This window comes from Podarcis cretensis, assembly GCF_951804945.1.
Source record: "Podarcis cretensis genome assembly, chromosome: 8".
NCBI lineage: Eukaryota > Metazoa > Chordata > Lepidosauria > Squamata > Lacertidae > Podarcis > Podarcis cretensis.
The window spans coordinates 4,267,819-4,285,308 of record NC_137177.1 but is presented as its reverse complement, the minus strand read 5'-3'; the positions used below and the strand labels follow the sequence as shown (position 1 = coordinate 4,285,308).

General features: G+C 48.3%; 1 protein-coding gene across 5 annotated transcripts in view; it reads right to left on the bottom strand.

The window, feature by feature from the left end:
- Nucleotides 1-4,705: 4,705 nt before the first annotated feature.
- CIPC (CLOCK interacting pacemaker) overlaps nt 4,706-17,490 on the bottom strand; it is a 32,230-nt gene continuing 19,445 nt past the window's right edge. For 4 of the 5 annotated variants that reach the window (XM_079985625.1, XM_079985623.1, XM_079985621.1 and 1 more), the window contains exons 2-4: nt 9,750-9,969; nt 6,543-6,724; nt 4,706-6,349 (exon numbers count right to left, since the gene is read on the bottom strand). In XM_079985625.1, the coding sequence (XP_079841751.1) occupies nt 5,471-6,349; nt 6,543-6,724; nt 9,750-9,948 (1,260 nt within the window). In that variant the 5' untranslated portion in view covers nt 9,949-9,969 and the 3' untranslated portion in view covers nt 4,706-5,470. Of the gene's footprint in view, nt 6,350-6,542; nt 6,725-9,749; nt 9,970-14,782; nt 15,209-17,490 lie in introns of those variants that run through there. The other variant, XM_079985624.1, reaches the window with a different exon arrangement.

The window sequence follows — 17,490 nt, the reverse complement described above, 5'->3', positions numbered from 1 at the left end:
AATTCATTTATTATTTTTATTTAGTTACCTTCTGCGTTGCTTTTGATGCTTCCTGGCCGTGGAAATTGCTTATGGAATCTGTTGCATCGGTTTTGGTCTTTGCGGATAGCTAAAAGTAACGTTTTAGCTGAACTGAAGCAGGGCGGAAACAGCAGAGATTGCAACCAACTCAAGATGGGGCCGAAATCACTGCCTCCGTAACATCCCTACTGCCTAGTAGCTGACTCAGAAGCTGCCAGCAGGGGGCTTCCTAAGCTTTTTGAAAGTCTAAGTGCACCATGCCGACCAGATTTGCCACTATCTAAACACTTGGGACAGGACGCAGGTGGCGCTGTGGGTTAAAGCCTCAGCGCCTAGGGCTTGCCGATCGAAAGGTCGGCGGTTTGAATCCCTGCGGCGGGGTGCGCTCCTGCTGCTCGGTCCCAGCGCCTGCCAACCTAGCAGTTCGAAAGCACCTCCGGGTGCAAGTAGATAAATAGGGACCGCTTACCAGCGGGAAGGTAAACGGCGTTTCCGTGTGCGGCTCTGGCTCTGGCTCTGGCCAGAGCAGCGATGTCACGCTGGCCACGTGACCCAGAAGTGTCTCCGGACAGCGCTGGCCCCTGGCCTCTTAAGTGAGATGGGCGCACAACCCCAGAGTCTGTCAAGACTGGCCCATACGGGCAGGGGTACCTTTACCTTTTAAACACTTGTGTCCGTATAGTTCAAGCTCTGGTTTTCCCAGTAGTGATGTAAGGAAGTGAGAGCTGGACCATAAAGAAGGCGGGTCGCCGAAGAATGGATGCTTTTGAATTCTGGTGCTGGAGGAGACTCTTGAGAGTCCCATGGACTGCAAGAAGATCAAACCTCTCCATTCTGAAGGAAATCAGCCCTGAGTGCTCACTGGAAGGACAGATCCTGAAGCTGAGGCTCCAAGACTTTGGCCACCTCATGAGAAGAGAAGACTCCCTGGAAAAGACCCTGATGTTGGAAAAGATGGAGGGCACAAGGAGAAGGGGATGACAGAGGATGAGATGGCGGGACAGTGTTCTCGAAGCTACCAGCATGAGTTTGACCCAACTGCGGGAGGCAGTGGAAGACAGGAGTGCCTGGCGTGCTCTGGTCCAGGGGGTCACGAAGAGTCGGACACGACTAAATGACTAAACAACAACAAAACAAAACAAAAAACACTTGTGGACTTGGAAAACTCTAATAAATAGGTGAGACAGGATTTGCCTACGCCCGATGGTTCTGCTCCAGCAAAGTTGCTGTTCTCATGCCTTGGAGTTCTTGCCTTTATCCATGCTTTCCGCCGGTTTTCCTGAAATCCACTCCCTATCTGTTGCATTCTGCACTTCCTTTAATCTTGCTGTTGTGTCAGTCGTCAGGCTAGTGGGTTGTTTGCATTAGGTACAAGCCTAACGCCAGCAGCCATCCCGCCCCAATTCTGGCCCTTGTAGTGGAAACAATAATATAAATGCTTTGATAGGTGAAGGACCCCTGGACACAGTGGTGTAGTTAGCTGCTCAGGTGCCTGGTGCAGGGGGTAGGTGTCCTGCAGTCAGGACATTTTATAACACAAATAAAAAACACAGACAGAAAAGACAAACAATACGGACAAATTCTTGTCATACTCTTATTTTTCTAAACATCGTTAAGTTGGCTTCCGCAAGTCCCACCTATCTGATTTTCATTTTACTTCATCTTTAGCAGCTTACATATATCGTCATTTCTAACCATCTTTTTTAAAAAAAATCATACTTAAAATAACTTCACATTTTATCACTTACAAATAATACTATTTTACAATACCCTATTTTCTACTTCTAACCCTACAACCTATATCCACTTCCAAAGCTATTCTAAGGTTTAATATTCCTTAAACTTCTAACAGTCTTCTTCCACCATTTCTTCTCTCTGGTCTCGGAGTGCCCCGGTCAGTTCGGCAAGTTCCATCATCGCCTCTCCCTCAGGTGTAGGGCAGCTGAGGGAGAGGCAGTAGACAGACGCAAGCTCCACACTGCATTTCAGGCAGCACAGAGCCTGCAAGTGCCTAAGCCACCACGTCACTCCTGAAGTTTCATGAGCCCAGTTCTTTAAAAAAAACAACTCATTTTGTCACACACCCCTCAGTGATGACACCCGGGGCAGGCTACACCCACACACACCTCTTCCTCTGCCACTGCATGGACGGTTAAGTCCATTCAAAGGCGACTCTGGGGTTGCAGCACTCATCTCGCTTTCTGGCCAAGGGAGCCGGGGTTTGTCCACAGACAGATTTCTGGGTCATGTGGCCAGCAGGACTAAACCACTTCTGGCACAACGGGACTCTGACGGAAACCAAAGCGCACGGAAACGCCGTTTACCTTCCCACCGCAGTGGTACCTATTTATCTACTTGCACGGGTGTGCTTTCAAACTGCTAGGTAGGCAGGAGCTGGGGCGGAGCTTTATATTTGACTTTCTTCAGAAATGTTTGTCTGGATTGTTTTATTGATTTAATATGCTGTAAACTGCTTTGAGATTTTTCTTCAAAATATAAAGCGGTACAGAAATGAAATGAATAATAATAATCCTTTTCTCCACCTGCCATTACATTTGGCGGCCTGGAGGCAAACTGGACTCAAAAGGCCTCAGGACTAGCAAACGCCTATGAGTAAAAAGAGTGAGGTGAGCAAAATTAAGATCAAAGATACAGAAGCAAATTCTAACACTGAGCATAATTTTTGGTTTGCTTATTGTAGGAGCTCTTGGTGTGACTGAAGATCTTTTCCCACTCCAACCCCTTCTAAGATGTTTCCCTATGAGTTCTTTGATGCTTAGTCAGGGAGCTACTGTGACGAAAGCTCTTGTCACACTACAGTCATACCTCATGTTGCGTCCGCTTCAGGTTACGTGTTTTCGTGTTGCGTCCCGTGGCAACCCAGAAGTACCGGAACGGGTTACTTCCAGGTTTCGCTGCTTGCGCATGCGCAGAAGCACTGAATTGCACCATGCGCAAGCACAGATGCAGCACTTCGGCTTGCGTCAGTTCCATGTTACGGACGGGCCTCCAGAACAGATCCCGTCCATAACACGAGGTTCCACTGTACACCAAACATTTGTAAGGGTTGTTGTTTGTGTGAGTTACTTTATGTCTAGAGAGGTGACTACTCAGAATGAAGCTCTTTCCACACTGCAAACATTTAAAAGGTTTTATGATGCCATAAAATCGTAGTTTCCACATGTTGTTTCTGGAAATTGTGAATTGTGTAGGTTCGCCTTTAAATGCAAACTGGATCCGGCATCTTCTTGCTAAATCAGGCATCCAGCAGTCATGTTTTTCCTCGGACCAAAATGAAGCTGACTGGTGTAGTGGCTGAAGAAATCCACAACACACTATTTGCATTCGATTTCAATCACATTAGGCATCAAACAAATGAAGGTGAAGACAGAAATGGAAAGCTAGCCCCCATTTGTTTTCTTTGCAACATCCACTGACAAAGGGAGAGGGAAGAAATCCAGCGTCTTAGAATCATAGAATCATAGAACCATAGAGTTGGAAGAGACCACAAGGGCCATCGAGTCCAACCCCCTGCCAAGCAGGAAACACCATCAGAGCACTCCTGACATATGGTTGTCAAGCCTCTGCTTAAAGACCTCCAAAGAAGGAGACTCCACCACACTCCTTGGCAGCAAATTCCACTGTCAAACAGCTCTTACTGTCAGGAAGTTCTTCCTAATGTTTAGGTGGAATCTTCTTTCTTGTAGCTTGGAACCATTGCTCCGTGTCCGCTTCTCTGGAGCAGCAGACCCTCCCTGCCTGCAGACTGTCTCGCCAGAGTGGTACATGCTCTGGTTATCTCCCGCTTGGACTACTGCAATGCGCTCTACGTGGGGCTACCTTTGAAGGTGACCCGGAAACTACAACTAATCCAGAATGCGGCAGCTAGACTGGTGACTGGGAGCGGCCGCCGAGACCATATAACACCGGTCTTGAAAGACCTACATTGGCTCCCAGTACGTTTCCGAGCACAATTCAAAGTGTTGGTGCTGACCTTTAAAGCCCTAAATGGCCTCGGCCCAGTATACCTGAAGGAGCGTCTCCTCCCCCATCGTCCTGCCCGGACACTGAGGTCCAGCTCCAAGGGCCTTCTGGCGGTTCCCTCACTGCGAGAGGTCAAGTTACAGGGAACCAGGCAGAGGGCCTTCTCGGTAGTGGCGCCCACCCTGTGGAATGCCCTCCCATCAGATGTCAAAGCAATAAACAACTACCTGACATTCAGAAGACATCTGAAGGCAGCCCTGTTCAGGGAAGTTTTTAATATGTGACATTTTAGTGTATTTTTCATCCTTGTTGGAAGCCGCCCAGAGTGGCTGGGGAAACCCAGCCAGATGGGCGGGGTACAAATAATAAATTATTATTATTATTATTATTATTATTATTATTAGCAGAAAACAACCTTTCTCCCTCCTCTATGTGACATCCTTTTATATATTTGAACATGGCTATCATATCACCCCTTAACCTCCTCTTCTCCAGGCTAAACATGCCCAGCTCCCTTAGCTGTTCCTCATAAGTCTTACCCTCCCGCCATCCCATTTCACTAGAGAGCCTGCCAGGCTTCCAAGGGTCCTGACCTAGAGGAAAGCCCCCAAAGGGGCAAACTCTTTCTCACCACAAACAGCAATGGAAAGAGGCGGGGTGACCTTTTACAGTTAATAACACACCAGATTATCATCATCACCATCATCATCATTTCTTTATTATTATTGGACCATCTTCTGTTGGCAGCGGAGCAAAACAAGCTTTTAGTGAGGCAGAACTCCTAACGGGGCAGAATGTCGCTCGCTAGACCCTTCAGTCTGAGCATCATTGAATCGCTTCCCCCAAAACCAGAAAATGGGTGAGCGGAGGCTATTCTGTCAAGACGGAAACAGACTCCTTTTGTAGCAAAGGAGCAACTTAGTGGGCAGGAGAGAGCGCTCCATCCCAGAGAGGCATGAGTTAAAATACAACACTTCCCTAGACAGGCCTTGGCCACATTCCTCTCTCCATCTTCCTCTCAGGGCTGGCTGTTTCAAATATTAAAACATTTGCTTCTCCGAAATCCCAGCTGAGAGCAAATGGGATGAATCGATACAAAAGCAGCTGCACCTTTCTGTGCCGGCTGCCCAAGGCCTTGCCCTGTCGGCCTCTAAGAACACAATTCCTCTGCTATTTCAATCCTAAACTGAGCCAGCAGAGCCCAGCCCAACCCAATTCCCCATGCTGAGATTATTTTATCGGAGCCCAAAGATTATCTCAGGAACCCTCCACAAGCACACAGCAGGCTTCAACAGCCAAGAAATCCAGTCAGGAGGGGCCTAATCCGGCCTTCCACACTGGCCTCAGCCTCACCAACGGCAAGAGGCTGGGGTAGCTGAGGGTTCGGTGGCCAAGACACAAATTCTTGTGAAGAGGTTTTCTTCCGGAGCAACACCCTTCAGCCCAGGGCATGGTGGAAGAGGAGCTAAGGCAACGCCACGTGCTCTGAAGTGTCCGGTGTGGGCGACAGGCTCATGGGCGAGCTGGGCAGGGGCTCCCCGGCGGTCTCTGTGGTGGGGCCTGTGGGCTCGGCCGCCGGCCTCTGCTGCCACGCGTGTGTGTAAGAGGATCTGGCCCCCTTTTTGGCCCAGTAGCTGGCAGAGCGGTCCATGGCCTCCTGGAGGCGGGCCCAGGCGCGGAAGTCATTGCTCTGGACGGCCTCGCACAGGAGCTGGGCGTGCTCTCGCAGCTCGGCCAGCTCCCACTGGGTGCTGTTGTTCTGCCGGATCAGCTCCTTGGTCCTCAAGGTGATGCCCAGCAGGCCTGACTTCCGCAGGACCTCCACCGTGTTGTGGAAGCGGCGCTGCTTGCCTGAGCTGCTGCAGCCCAGCTTTTTGGAGGCTCTGGAGATCATCCTGCCCTCAGCCGAGTCCAGTCCCGTGGAGGACGACACCGTGTTGTGGGAAAGCACCTCTGGGCCGAGGAGCTGGCCGGGGGAAGCGGTGGGCGCTTCCTTGCGCTGCTTCTCCCTGCTGCCTTTCGGGGTGGCAGCTTCGGAAGACGACACCCAGGCCTCCTCCAGGCAGAAGCGTTTGTTCTTGCTGGCCCCTCCTGCTGGGGTGGCCCCTCCCATGCCCTTGGCCTGTGGGTCACAGCCTGGGTGAGGAGCGATTTTGGGGTAGGTGCTGAGGATGGGGAGGTAGGCAGCCTCCTTGGTGGGAGACTTCTGGCCAGGAAGCAACGGCTTCAAGGGTCCCGATGGTGACTGGATCAAGAGAACATGGGTGGGAGAGCCCTGGGTGCTGCTGAGAGGGTGCTGGCCGTTCCAGGCTAAGAGCTGGGTGGCGGGGGACGCTGCGTGGGGCTGCGAGGAGGAAGAGCAGAGAACGAAAAGTCAGAAAAAAGGCAACCGGGTAGATGAAACTCCGTCCCTCCCCATAATCCACTGGGGGCTCCCGTGACTTGCACACCCCTCGGGGCAGGGACTTTCCCTCCTGTACTTTGCAAAGCGGACCACGGCGATGAGTGGGTCGCGCCTGGGAGCGAAAAGGGGCTACCTGTTTGAGGATAACGTTTTTGACAATGTAAACGGGGGTGAGGCCAGGGAAGGCGCCGCCCGCAAGCCCCCCGTGCCCTTTCTGCGCCGCCCGCTGCAACACGCCCCCCTGGCGCAATGGGTAGGCAGGCTGGTCCTCTGCGTCCGTCTGCTCCACGCCGCTCAGGTGCTCCGAGCTCTCGTCTGCCAAAGAGGGATGGGGGAGAGGAGGGGTTAAGGCAGTCAGGAAGGAAAAAGCAGGAGAATCATTAAACCCTCAGCAGCAGCCCTTCCTCATTCCCTCACCCAGGAGCCCCTGACCCCTGCCTGATGAAGCACCTGCCTTAACCCCCAAGGAGGGAGAACAGAGGACGGCTTTTTCAGAGATTAGACGGGTGCCTCTCCTCTGATCTAAACCAGGCAGAAACGTATCTGAGAACCAGTGTGGTGCAGTGGATAGAGTGCCGGACTATAACCTGAGAGACCAGAGTTCGAATCTCCACTCAGCCATGAAGCCTTGGGCCAATCACTGCCTCTTAGCCTAACCCACCTCGCAGGGTTGTTGTTGTGGGGACTGAATGGGGAACTATGTGCACCACCTTGGGCTCCTCGGTGCGGAAGATGCGATGTAAATATAAGAAAGAAATAAAATAAAATCCAGTGCTACATTATACAGTGGTACTTCAGGTTACATATGCTTCAGGTTACATGCGCTTCAGGTTACAGACTCCGCTAACCCAGAAATAGTGCTTCAGGTTAAGAACTCTGCTTCAGGATGAGACCAGAAATCGTGCTCCGGCGGCGCGGCAGCAGCAGGAGGCCCCATTAGCTAAAGTGGTGCTTCAGGTTAAGAACAGTTTCAGGTTAAGAACGGACTTCCGGAACAAATTAAGTACTTAACCCGAGGTACTACTGTAAAGGGAGTCAACAGACCGGAATGGCAAATATAAGACTTTGACAGTTCACATCCTCAAGGTGGGATTGCTCTGACTTAAGGAGACTGCCAATCTAGGAGCGTCTTCAGTATGAAACTCTCTTGTAAGCAGAGGTTATCCCTATGAATATGGTTACACCAACCTCTGAGACTGGAGAGAACTGCTCTTCTTAGCAATGCACCAAGCTGAGAAAGGAAACCTGTGATTTGCAGGGTGAACCTGCTCAACAACCTAGTTGACCCACAAGATGTGTATTTTTCTTAAAAAAAAAAAACTTCAACCAGTTGTAGATGCACTTGTGTGGTTTATGCAAAACGTTGGTCAGACAACAAAAGCTTTGGAAAGAGTGCAACACAGGAGACCCACGAATAGCACCCATTATTGCAGCAAATCAATCTCTGAAGTTGCTTGCTTTCTCTTTTTCTCGACAGCGGCACCTTCTCAGGTTGGTGTTGCAGGATGACAGGGAAATCCTTCACCCCCTTCTCAAGTAAATATTAGCTGATATTAACATGAACTAACAATCCCCTCTTCAATTATTCAGCTTCCTCTCCTTAGAAGCAGGCCATCGAGCAACCAAACCATCTTTCCAGGATGACATTCATTCCGGGGCCTGTCTCTGGCCGCCCCCTTTCCGCAAGTGCTCAGGCTGAGATGTGCTGGTGGGAGCCACATACAAATGCAGCTTTGGAACTCCCTGCCTCATGATAACAGGCAGGTGCCTTCATGGTGCACTTTTCGGCACCTGCTACATACCTCCTCACTTGGGAAAACCTACCCAGATGAGAGTTCCAATCTGTTTTTACCAATATTTTAACATTTTGAAAAGTTTTAAATTGTTGTTGCCGTTTCTTTTTCTTGGTGACAAGTATACTGCTTTATCTTTTCTTGTAAACCGCTTTAAGGTTTGTTTGTACGATATACAATATACGATATCTTTATTGTCATTGTCCCATACAGAACAATGAAATTGGAAATCTACATAAAACATTCAAAAACCCCTAAAAACTCTGAAACCCCATTTTAAAATACAATATACTATAGAGACTCCTTATGCTGCGTTTAGAACCAGAATTGCATTTGCGTAGAAACTGTTTTTCAGGCGGTTGGTCCTGGTCTTTATAACCCTGTACCTCCGCCAAACTAAGCAGTTGGCTCCTTACCTCTCTCGCCCTGACCTAGCCACTGTGATCCACGCGACGGTCACCTCCAGATTGGATTATTGTAACTCGCTCTACGTGGGGCTGCCCTTGAGACTGACCCAGAAACTCCAGCGGGTGCAGAATGCCGCAGCGAGACTCCTTACGGGGTCTTCACTGCGAGATCACATTCATCCGGTGCTATACCAGTTGCACTGGCTCCCGGTGGAGTACAGGATCAGGTTTAAGGTGCTAGTTTTAACCTTCAAAGCCCTATACGGTCTAGGACCCTCGTACCTACGGGACCGCCTCTCCTGGTATGCCCCACAGAGGAACCTACGGTCTTCAAATAAAAACATCTTGAAGGTCCCAGGCCACAGAGAGGTTAGGCTGGCCTCAACTAGAGCCAGGGCTTTTTCAGCTGTGGCTCCAACCTGGTGGAACGCTCTGTCACAAGAGACAAGGGCCCTGCAAGACTTGACATCTTTCCGCAGGGCCTGCAAGACAGAGCTGTTCCACCAGGCCTTTGGTCAGGGCGCAGCCTGACTCCCACCTTTGGCAATCTTTACAAAACTTTAGTTTATGGTTGCCATCAATTTTGATTTTAATTAACTTTTATAATGTTGCACTGTTTTAGTGTTGTTAGCCGCCCTGAGCCCGGCTTCGGCTGGGGAGGGCGGGATATAAATAATTTATTATTATTATTATTATTATTATTATTATTATTATTATTATTATTATTATTATTATTCCAGAAGGCAGAAGCTGAAAGAGATCATTTCCGGGGTGCGCACTATCCTGCGCTATCTCTGCAGCTTTCTTATGGCCCCTGGCAGCATAGATTTGATCCAAGGTGGGAAGAGTGCACCCAATTATTCTCTCTGCAGTCTTTACAACCCTGTATATTCACTCTCAAGCGGTGTAAAAAAATTATAAATAAAATAAATAAAAAATGTCGGCCAAGGAAGATGCTGCCATGCTTGAGTAGCCAGTCTCTCTGCCTCCGGGCTGCAAGGAGCTAGACAAGGAGGCCTCTCGAATCCCAGAGCTAGAGCAGCAAGTGGGGAAAGGGGCCTCCTTTTCTGCTCAGACTGCAACCCCACGGTCCGCCTCTCAGTCTGACAGCAAGGGGGCAGCCACTGGGAGGGTCTGTACCTGAAAATCCAGAGTCCTTCTCCCCTTCGCTTGCAGGGGGGCGCGGCCTCCTGCCAGAGCCTCTCGTCATCGTGGGTTTGGACTGCTCCGTGTGGCCCTCCGAGTCGGGGCTGCCTGCCTTCAGGGACCCAGGCAGGGCGGTCTTCTCCTTTCCAGGCTTAGAAGGGTGCAGAAGCGGAGAGGTCTTGTCCGAAGGCATGGCTGAGACTCTCCTGGGTTCCTGAGGGGCAGAGAAACAAAAGCAGGGTGTTAGTGGAAAAGGAGAACTTAGAACTGTCGAGTTGGAAGGGACCCCGAGGGTCATCCAGTCCAACCCCTGCCATGAATGCCTGACAGATGACCACCCAACCTCTGCTTAGAAACCTCCCAAGTAGAGGCCACAACCTCTCGAGGGAGTCTTTAAGGCAGCGGTCATAGAATCATAGAATCATAGAGTTGGGAGAGACCACAAGGGCCATCGAGTCCAACCCCCTGCCAAGCAGGAAACACCATCAGAGCACTCCTGACATATGGTGGTCAAGCCTCTGCTTAAAGACCTCCAAAGAAGGAGACTCCACCACACTCCTTGGCAGCAAATTCCACTGTCAAACAGCTCTTACTGTCAGGAAGTTCTTCCTAATGTTTAGGTGGAATCTTCTTTCTTGTAGTTTGGAACCATTGCTCCGTGTCCGCTTCTCTGGAGCAGCAGAAAACAACCTTTCTCCCTCCTCTATGTGACATCCTTTTATATATTTGAACATGGCTATCATATCACCCCTTAACCTCCTCTTCTCCAGGCTAAACATGCCCAGCTCCCTTAGCCGTTCCTCATAAGGCATCGTTTCCAGGCCTTTGACCATTTTGGTTGCCCTCCTCTGGACACGTTCCAGTTTCTCAGTGTCCTTCTTGAACTGTGGTGCCCAGAACTGGACACAGTACTCCAGGTGAGATCTGACCAGAGCAGAATACAGTGGCACTATTAATGTACTTCCCTTGATCTAGATGCTATACTCCTATTGATGCAGCCCAGAATTGCATTGGCTTTTTTAGCTGCCATGTCACACTGTTGGCTCATGTCAAGTTTGTGGTCAACCAAGACTCCTAGATCCTTTTCACATGTACTGCTCTCAAGCCAGGTGTCGCCTATCTTGTATTTGTGGCTCTCATTTTTTTTGCCCAAGTGCAATACTTTACATTTCTCCCTGTTAAAATTCATCTTGTTTGTCAGCAAACCTTTTCAGCAGGGGGCCAGTCCACTGTCCATCAGACCTTGTGGGGGGCCAGACTATATTTTGGGTTTTTTTTGGGGGGGGGGATGAACGAATTCCTATGCCCCACAAACAACCCAGAGGTGCATTTTAAATAAAAGGACACATTCTACTCATGTAAAAACACGCTGATTCCTGGACCGTCCCTGGGCCGGATTTAAAAGGCGACCGGGCTGGATCCGGCCCCTGGGCCTTAGTTTGCCTACCCATGCTTTAGGGATCTGCAGGTTCACTAACCGTGGAGAAACCACCAGCCTTATTCATTAAAGAAGAAACTACAGTCATACCTCGGGATAAATGTGCTTCAGGTTGAGCATTTTCAGGTTATGCTCCGTGTTGACCCAGAAGTAATGGAGCGCGTTACTTCTGGGTTTCACCGCTTGCGCATGCACAGACGCTCAAAATGACGTCACACGCATGCGCAGTAGCGGCAGATCGTGACTCACACACACACAGACACGGGTTACGCTCTACTCAGGATGCGAATGGGGCTCCGGAACAGATCTCGTTCGCATCCAGAGGTACCACTGTAGGTTGGAAAACTTAAGAAGAGCTTGGATGCTGGATCAGGCCAAAGGGGGCCCATCTAGTCCAGCATCCTGTTCTCACAGTGGCCAATCAGATGCCCATTATGGGAAGCCAGCAGGCAGGATCTGAGCACAAAAATAACTCTCCCCTCCTGTGGTTTCCAGCAATTGGTCTTAAGAAGCATTGCTGCCTCTGACCATGACGGCAGAGCAGAGCCATTCTAGCTAATAGCCATCGATAGCCCTCTCCTCCTCCATGAATTTGTCCAATCCTCTTTTAATGTCATCTAGACTGGTAGCCTAGACAAACCTAGACAGCATCTTAAAAAGCAGAGATATCACCTTGCCAACAAAGGTCTGTATAGTAAAAGCTATGGCTTTCCCAGTACAGTGGTGCCCCGCAAGACGAACGCCTCGCAAGACGAAAAACCCGCTAGACGAAAGGGTTTTCCGTTTTGGAGGCACTTCGCAAAACGAATTTCCCTATGGGCTTGCTTCGCAAGACGAAAATGTCTTGCGAGTTCCTGCGGTTTTTCTCCCTTTCCCCCCCCTTTTCCTAATCCGCTAAGCCGCTTATTAGCTGATCCGCTGATAAGCCGCTTAACAGCTGATTGCTAAAAGCCGCTAAACCGCTAATAGCGCTAATCCGCTAAGCTGTCAATGGGCTTGCTTCGCAAGACGAAAAAACCGCTATACGAAGAGCCTCACGGAACGGATTAATTTCGTCTTGCGAGGCACCACTGTAGTGATGTCTGGAAGTGAGAGCTGGACCATAAAGAAGACTGATCGCCGAAGAATGGATGCTTTTGAATTCTGGTGCTGGAGGAGACTCTTGAGAGGCCCATGGACTGCCAGAAGATCAAACCTCTCCATTCTGAAGGAAATCAGCCCTGAGTGCTCACTGGAAGGACAGATCCTGAAGCTGAGGCTCCAAGACTTTGGCCACCTCATGAGAAGAGAAGAATCCCTGGAAAAGACCCTGATGTTGGGAAAGATTGAGGGCCCAAGGAGAAGGGGGCGACAGAGGACGAGATGGTGGGACAGTGTTCTCAAAGCTACCAGCATGAGTTTGACCAAACTGTGGGAGGCAGTGGAAGACAGAAGTGCCTGGCGTGCTCTGGTCCAGGGGGTTACGAAGAGTCGGACACGACTAAACAACAAGAAGACTGGTAGCCACGGCTGCCTCCTGTGGGAGGGAGTTCCATAGTTTAACTTTGCGAGGAGGTGGTGGTGGAGATCAATGCAGTGCTTGGTACTTAAAAGCTGGGAGCATGCATGTGCTCCCAGGACCAAACACTCCTCGAATCACAGAACGGTGTCGTCAGGAGGGAACCCAGGGGTCATCCAGCCCAACCCCTTTGCACGCAGAAGATTTGCACGATGGGGGAAGTGACCGTGCTGGGTGCCTTTGGCTCCCCACCATTTCCCCCCTACTGACAGGTTTCATTTTGTACGGAGGAGCAAGCTGTCACGGAAAGGCCTTCCAGAAACAGGCTTCTTCACTTCCTTCTCTGCTGTTTTGGGAGAAAGAGGTCAGGGAGAGAAATCGATAGCGGCTTCTGCTGCTGCCAAGAAAGTGTGGCAGGAGATGGCAGAAATGACCGGCAGAATACGAGATCAAGGAGAAGAGCAGGTGGAAGAGGATTGGAAGAAGTTTAAAAATTACCTACAAAAACATTGTAAAATATTTGAATGTTGAGGACATTGAAATGAAACGAAGGGGTTCTAGTGAATAAGATAAATAAGAGTATGAAAGAAGGGATAGATATTGGATGAAAATCAGAACAATATAATATGTGAAGGAATGTTTAAAGGATAAAATTAATAAGAATGAACTTGCTAAATTAATTTTAAAGTGGAATACAAGAAAGGAAGGCGGGTGGAAGTCAGGAAAATAAGGTTATGAAGGATATGTATTTGAAAAGAGCTCTTTTTTATTTCTTTTTATGTTAAAAGTTTTTTTAAGTTTTCTTAGGTCTGTAATATTTTTTCTATCTTCTGTTGTTTTGGTTCTTTTTTGATCGCCTGTCTTTGTTGTTTAAGTGTCGATGTTTGTTGTCTTTTCTTTTTTTTTGTAAAATTGAATAAAATATCATTAAAAAAAAAAAAAAAAAGTGTGGCAGGAGGCGAAAGGGGGGGGGGGAGTTCATTGTTCCCCTTGCCTGCAGACAGGCCAGAACAGGCTGAAACTAGGAGGGGGGAGAATTCAGATAAGCATCAAGACTACACTGGACAAACAGGCTTAGCATTTACTCATTATTCTTTCCTCCAAGGGGCTCAGTGCACTGGACTTTGTTCTCCATCCTGTAAACACCACAATCTTTATGCTCACAACAGTCCTGTCTTGCGAGGTAGGCTGGCCTAAGAGGCAGGGAGCTGGTGCCCGGTGACCTCCAGGGCTAAATGGAAGCAGCATGGCATAGTGGCTAGGATGGCGGGACTAGAGACCAGGGTTCAAACTTGGCCATAATCTCACCAGGATTGTCACTTGCTCTCGGCCTGGCCTGCCTCGCAGGGTTGTCTCTTTTGTGGTGGTTTAAAGGGATGGGGTCACGAAGAGTCGGACATGACTAAACGACTAAACAACAACAAAGGGAAAGGGGGAGAAGAACCGTGCAAATGGCAAGTAAATAATCATGGCACACTTAATTGGTAGAGCATGAGACTCCTTATTATTATTATTATTATTATTATTATTATTATTATTATTTATACCCCAGCCACTCTGGGCGGCTTTCAACACAATATTAAAATACAGTAATGCATCAAACATTAAAAGCTTCCCTAAACAGGGCTGCCTTCAGATGCCTTCTAAAAGTCAGGTAGTTGTTGTTCTCTTTGACATCTGGTGGGAGGGCGTGGAGACACTCCTTCAGGTATGCTGGGTTGAGGCCTTTTAGGGCTTTAAAGGTCAGCACCAACACTTTGAATTGTGCTCAGAAACGTACTGGGAGCCAGTGTAGGTCTTTCAAGACTGGTGTTATGTGGTCTCGGTGGCCACTTTCAGTCACCAGTCTAGCTGCCGCATTCTGGATTAATTGCAGTTTCCGGATCACCTTCAAAGGTAACCCCACTAGAGTGCATTGCAGCAGTCCAAGTGGGAGATAACCAGAGCATGCACCACTCTGGCAAGACGTTCTGCGGGTAGGTAGGGTCTCATCCTGCATACCAGATGGATTGTGCTTCAGAAACGTACTGGGAGCCAGTGTAGGTCTTTCAAGACCAGTGTTATATGGTCTCGGCGGCCACTCCCAGTCACCAGTCTAGCTGCCGCATTCTCAGGGCTGTGGGTTGGGCAAAATATTCCTGACTTGCAGGTTCGAGGAGATGAGCCTCGTGGTCCCTTCCAACTCCACAACACGGTGACTCTTGAGGAGGCCCACGAGGCATTTAGCTGCCGCCTCCACTCCCTTTGCCTGCTCTCCGCGATGAGCCACAGCAACCTGGTTTTGGCAGGAGCACTCTATGCATGAGAATGTGCGTCTGTGCAAAGTTCCACCTTGCCAGAGCCAGCGAGGGAGGGAGGGGGCAGCGGAGCACACGGCCCGCAATGTGTCTGCCTCCTCCTCCGCCTCTTGCCTTGCCATGTGCTCGAGGACACGAGGAAGGAAGGGCCAGGCGGTAGAAAACCAAAAGCGGGAGCAGGATGCAGATTAGAAGCAGCTGCTCTGCCCTGCTCCTCCTGCACTGAAGGGAGGGCTAGCTATTACATAACAAGGAGGCTGCTGCTGCTGCTGCTGCTGCTCCAAGAGCCTCACACCTAGCTGGGCGGATGCTTGGCCACACAGCCTTGCCTGGAAGGAAAGAGGAAACAAGCGTCTTGCTTGCGTAGGGAGCACGCAGCTGAGAACGTGGGGAAGAGCCTGGCTGCTGGGTCAGGGCCCATCCTGCCCAGCGTCCTGGTCTCGCAGTGGCCAAACAACCTCAAGAAGTGACAGGTCCAGGTAGACTACCTCTGGACCTGGAAGCTCCTTAAGAACAGCCCGGCTAGTACCAAAGAGCTTTGGACACTAGTACCAAAAGAGCTTTGGAATTAATTCAGGTATTTGGCCAGGTCGCAGGATTTAAGTTGAATAAACAAAAAACCAAGGTACTGGGGAAAAATTTAACAAATGTTGAAAGGGATAGATTCCAAGAGGAAACTGGGTTAGTGGTGGCAAAGAGTGTAAAATACCTGGGGATTAACATGACATCTAAGAATGTAAACTTATTTAAGGACAACTATGATAAGTGCTGGGCTGAGATAAAGAAAGATTTAGAAATATGGTCAAACCTGAAGCTTTCCTTGTTAGGTCGAATTGCTGTAATCAAAATGAATGTATTGCCTAGAATGTTATTTTTGTTTCAGACATTACAAATTGTTGATAAACTGGACTGTTTCAAGAAGTGGCAGAAAGACATATCTAAATTTGTCTGGCAGGGCAAAAAGCCCAGAATTAAGTTTAAGATACTTACCGATTCCAAAGAAAGAGGGGGGTTTGCCCTGCCGGACTTAAGACTCTACTATGAATCGGCAGCTTTCTGCTGGTTAAAAGATTGGCTACTTCTTGAAAATGCAGACATTCTAGATTTGGAAGGATTTGATAATAATTTTGGTTGGCATGCATATATCTGGTATGACAAGGTTAAAGTGTATAAGGGTTTTAAAAATCATATTGTCAGGAAAGCACTATATAATGTTTGGATACGGTACAAAGATCTATTGGAAAACAGAACTCCCAGGTGGCTTTCACCTATGGAGGCTAAGGAGGTAAAGAAACTTAATATGAGAACCAATTGGCCGAAATATTCTGAGATTTTAGAACAAGAAGGTGGTGAATTTAAACTACAAAGTTATGAGAAAATAAAGTCTAAGGTACGAGATTGGCTCCATTATTTTCAAATAATGGAGGCTTTCAAACAAGACAGGAAAATTGGCTTCCAGGTGGAGAAATCGAAATTAGAAACAGAATTGTTAGAACCCAATACTAAGAATTTATCAAGAATGTACAACTTGCTGTTGAAGTGGAATACAATAGATGAGACAGTGAAGTCTGCTATGGTTAAATGGGCACAGGACATAGGTCATGACATTATGTTTGCTGACTGGGAGCAGTTATGGACCACAGGTATTAAGTTTACGGCATGTAATGCCTTACGAGAAAACATTATGAAAATGATTTATAGGTGGTACATGACCCCAGTCAAGCTTGCGAAGATTTATCATTTGCCCGATAACAAATGTTGGAAATGTAAAGAGATGGAAGGCACCTTTTTCCACCTTTGGTGGACCTGCCCAAAGATTAAGGCCTTCTGGGAAATGATTTATAATGAAATTAAGAAAGTGCTTAAGTGCACCTTTAACAAGAAACCAGAGGCATTTCTCTTGGGTATGGTCGGCCAGTTGGTGTCGAAGAAGGATAAGAATTTCTTTTTGTATGCTACTACGGCAGCAAGGATTCTTCTAGCAAAGTATTGGAAGACACAAGAACTACCCACGTTGGAGGAATGGCAGGCGAAAGTGATTGACTTTATGGGACTGGCAGAAATGACCGGCAGAATCCGCGACCAAGAGAAAGAGACTGTGGAAGAAGATTGGAAGAAATTTAAGATGTATCTTAAGAATTATTACAAAACTGAGGAGTGTTAAAATGCTGAGGGAAAAGAAGACGTAGAATTGCAGTGACAATTGGGTTTAAATTTTATGGTGGAATAGAAAAAGAGGATGAATTTATATTTAATTGGGCAAGAAAGGTTGCTGAACAATGGTACTAAATTAAGGATGCAAAAAGGGGAAGGTATGGGGAAGTCCGGGAAAAGAGGGTTATGGAAATAAGGTCAAGAAAATATGAGTTTTTTGTTTGTTTGTTTTTATGTTGTTTTTTGTTTTTGTTAAAAATTGGAAATCAATAAAAATCTTTATAAAAAAAATAAAATAAAAAAAAAAGAACAGCCCGGCTGATGATCAGGCCAGCAGCCTACCTAATC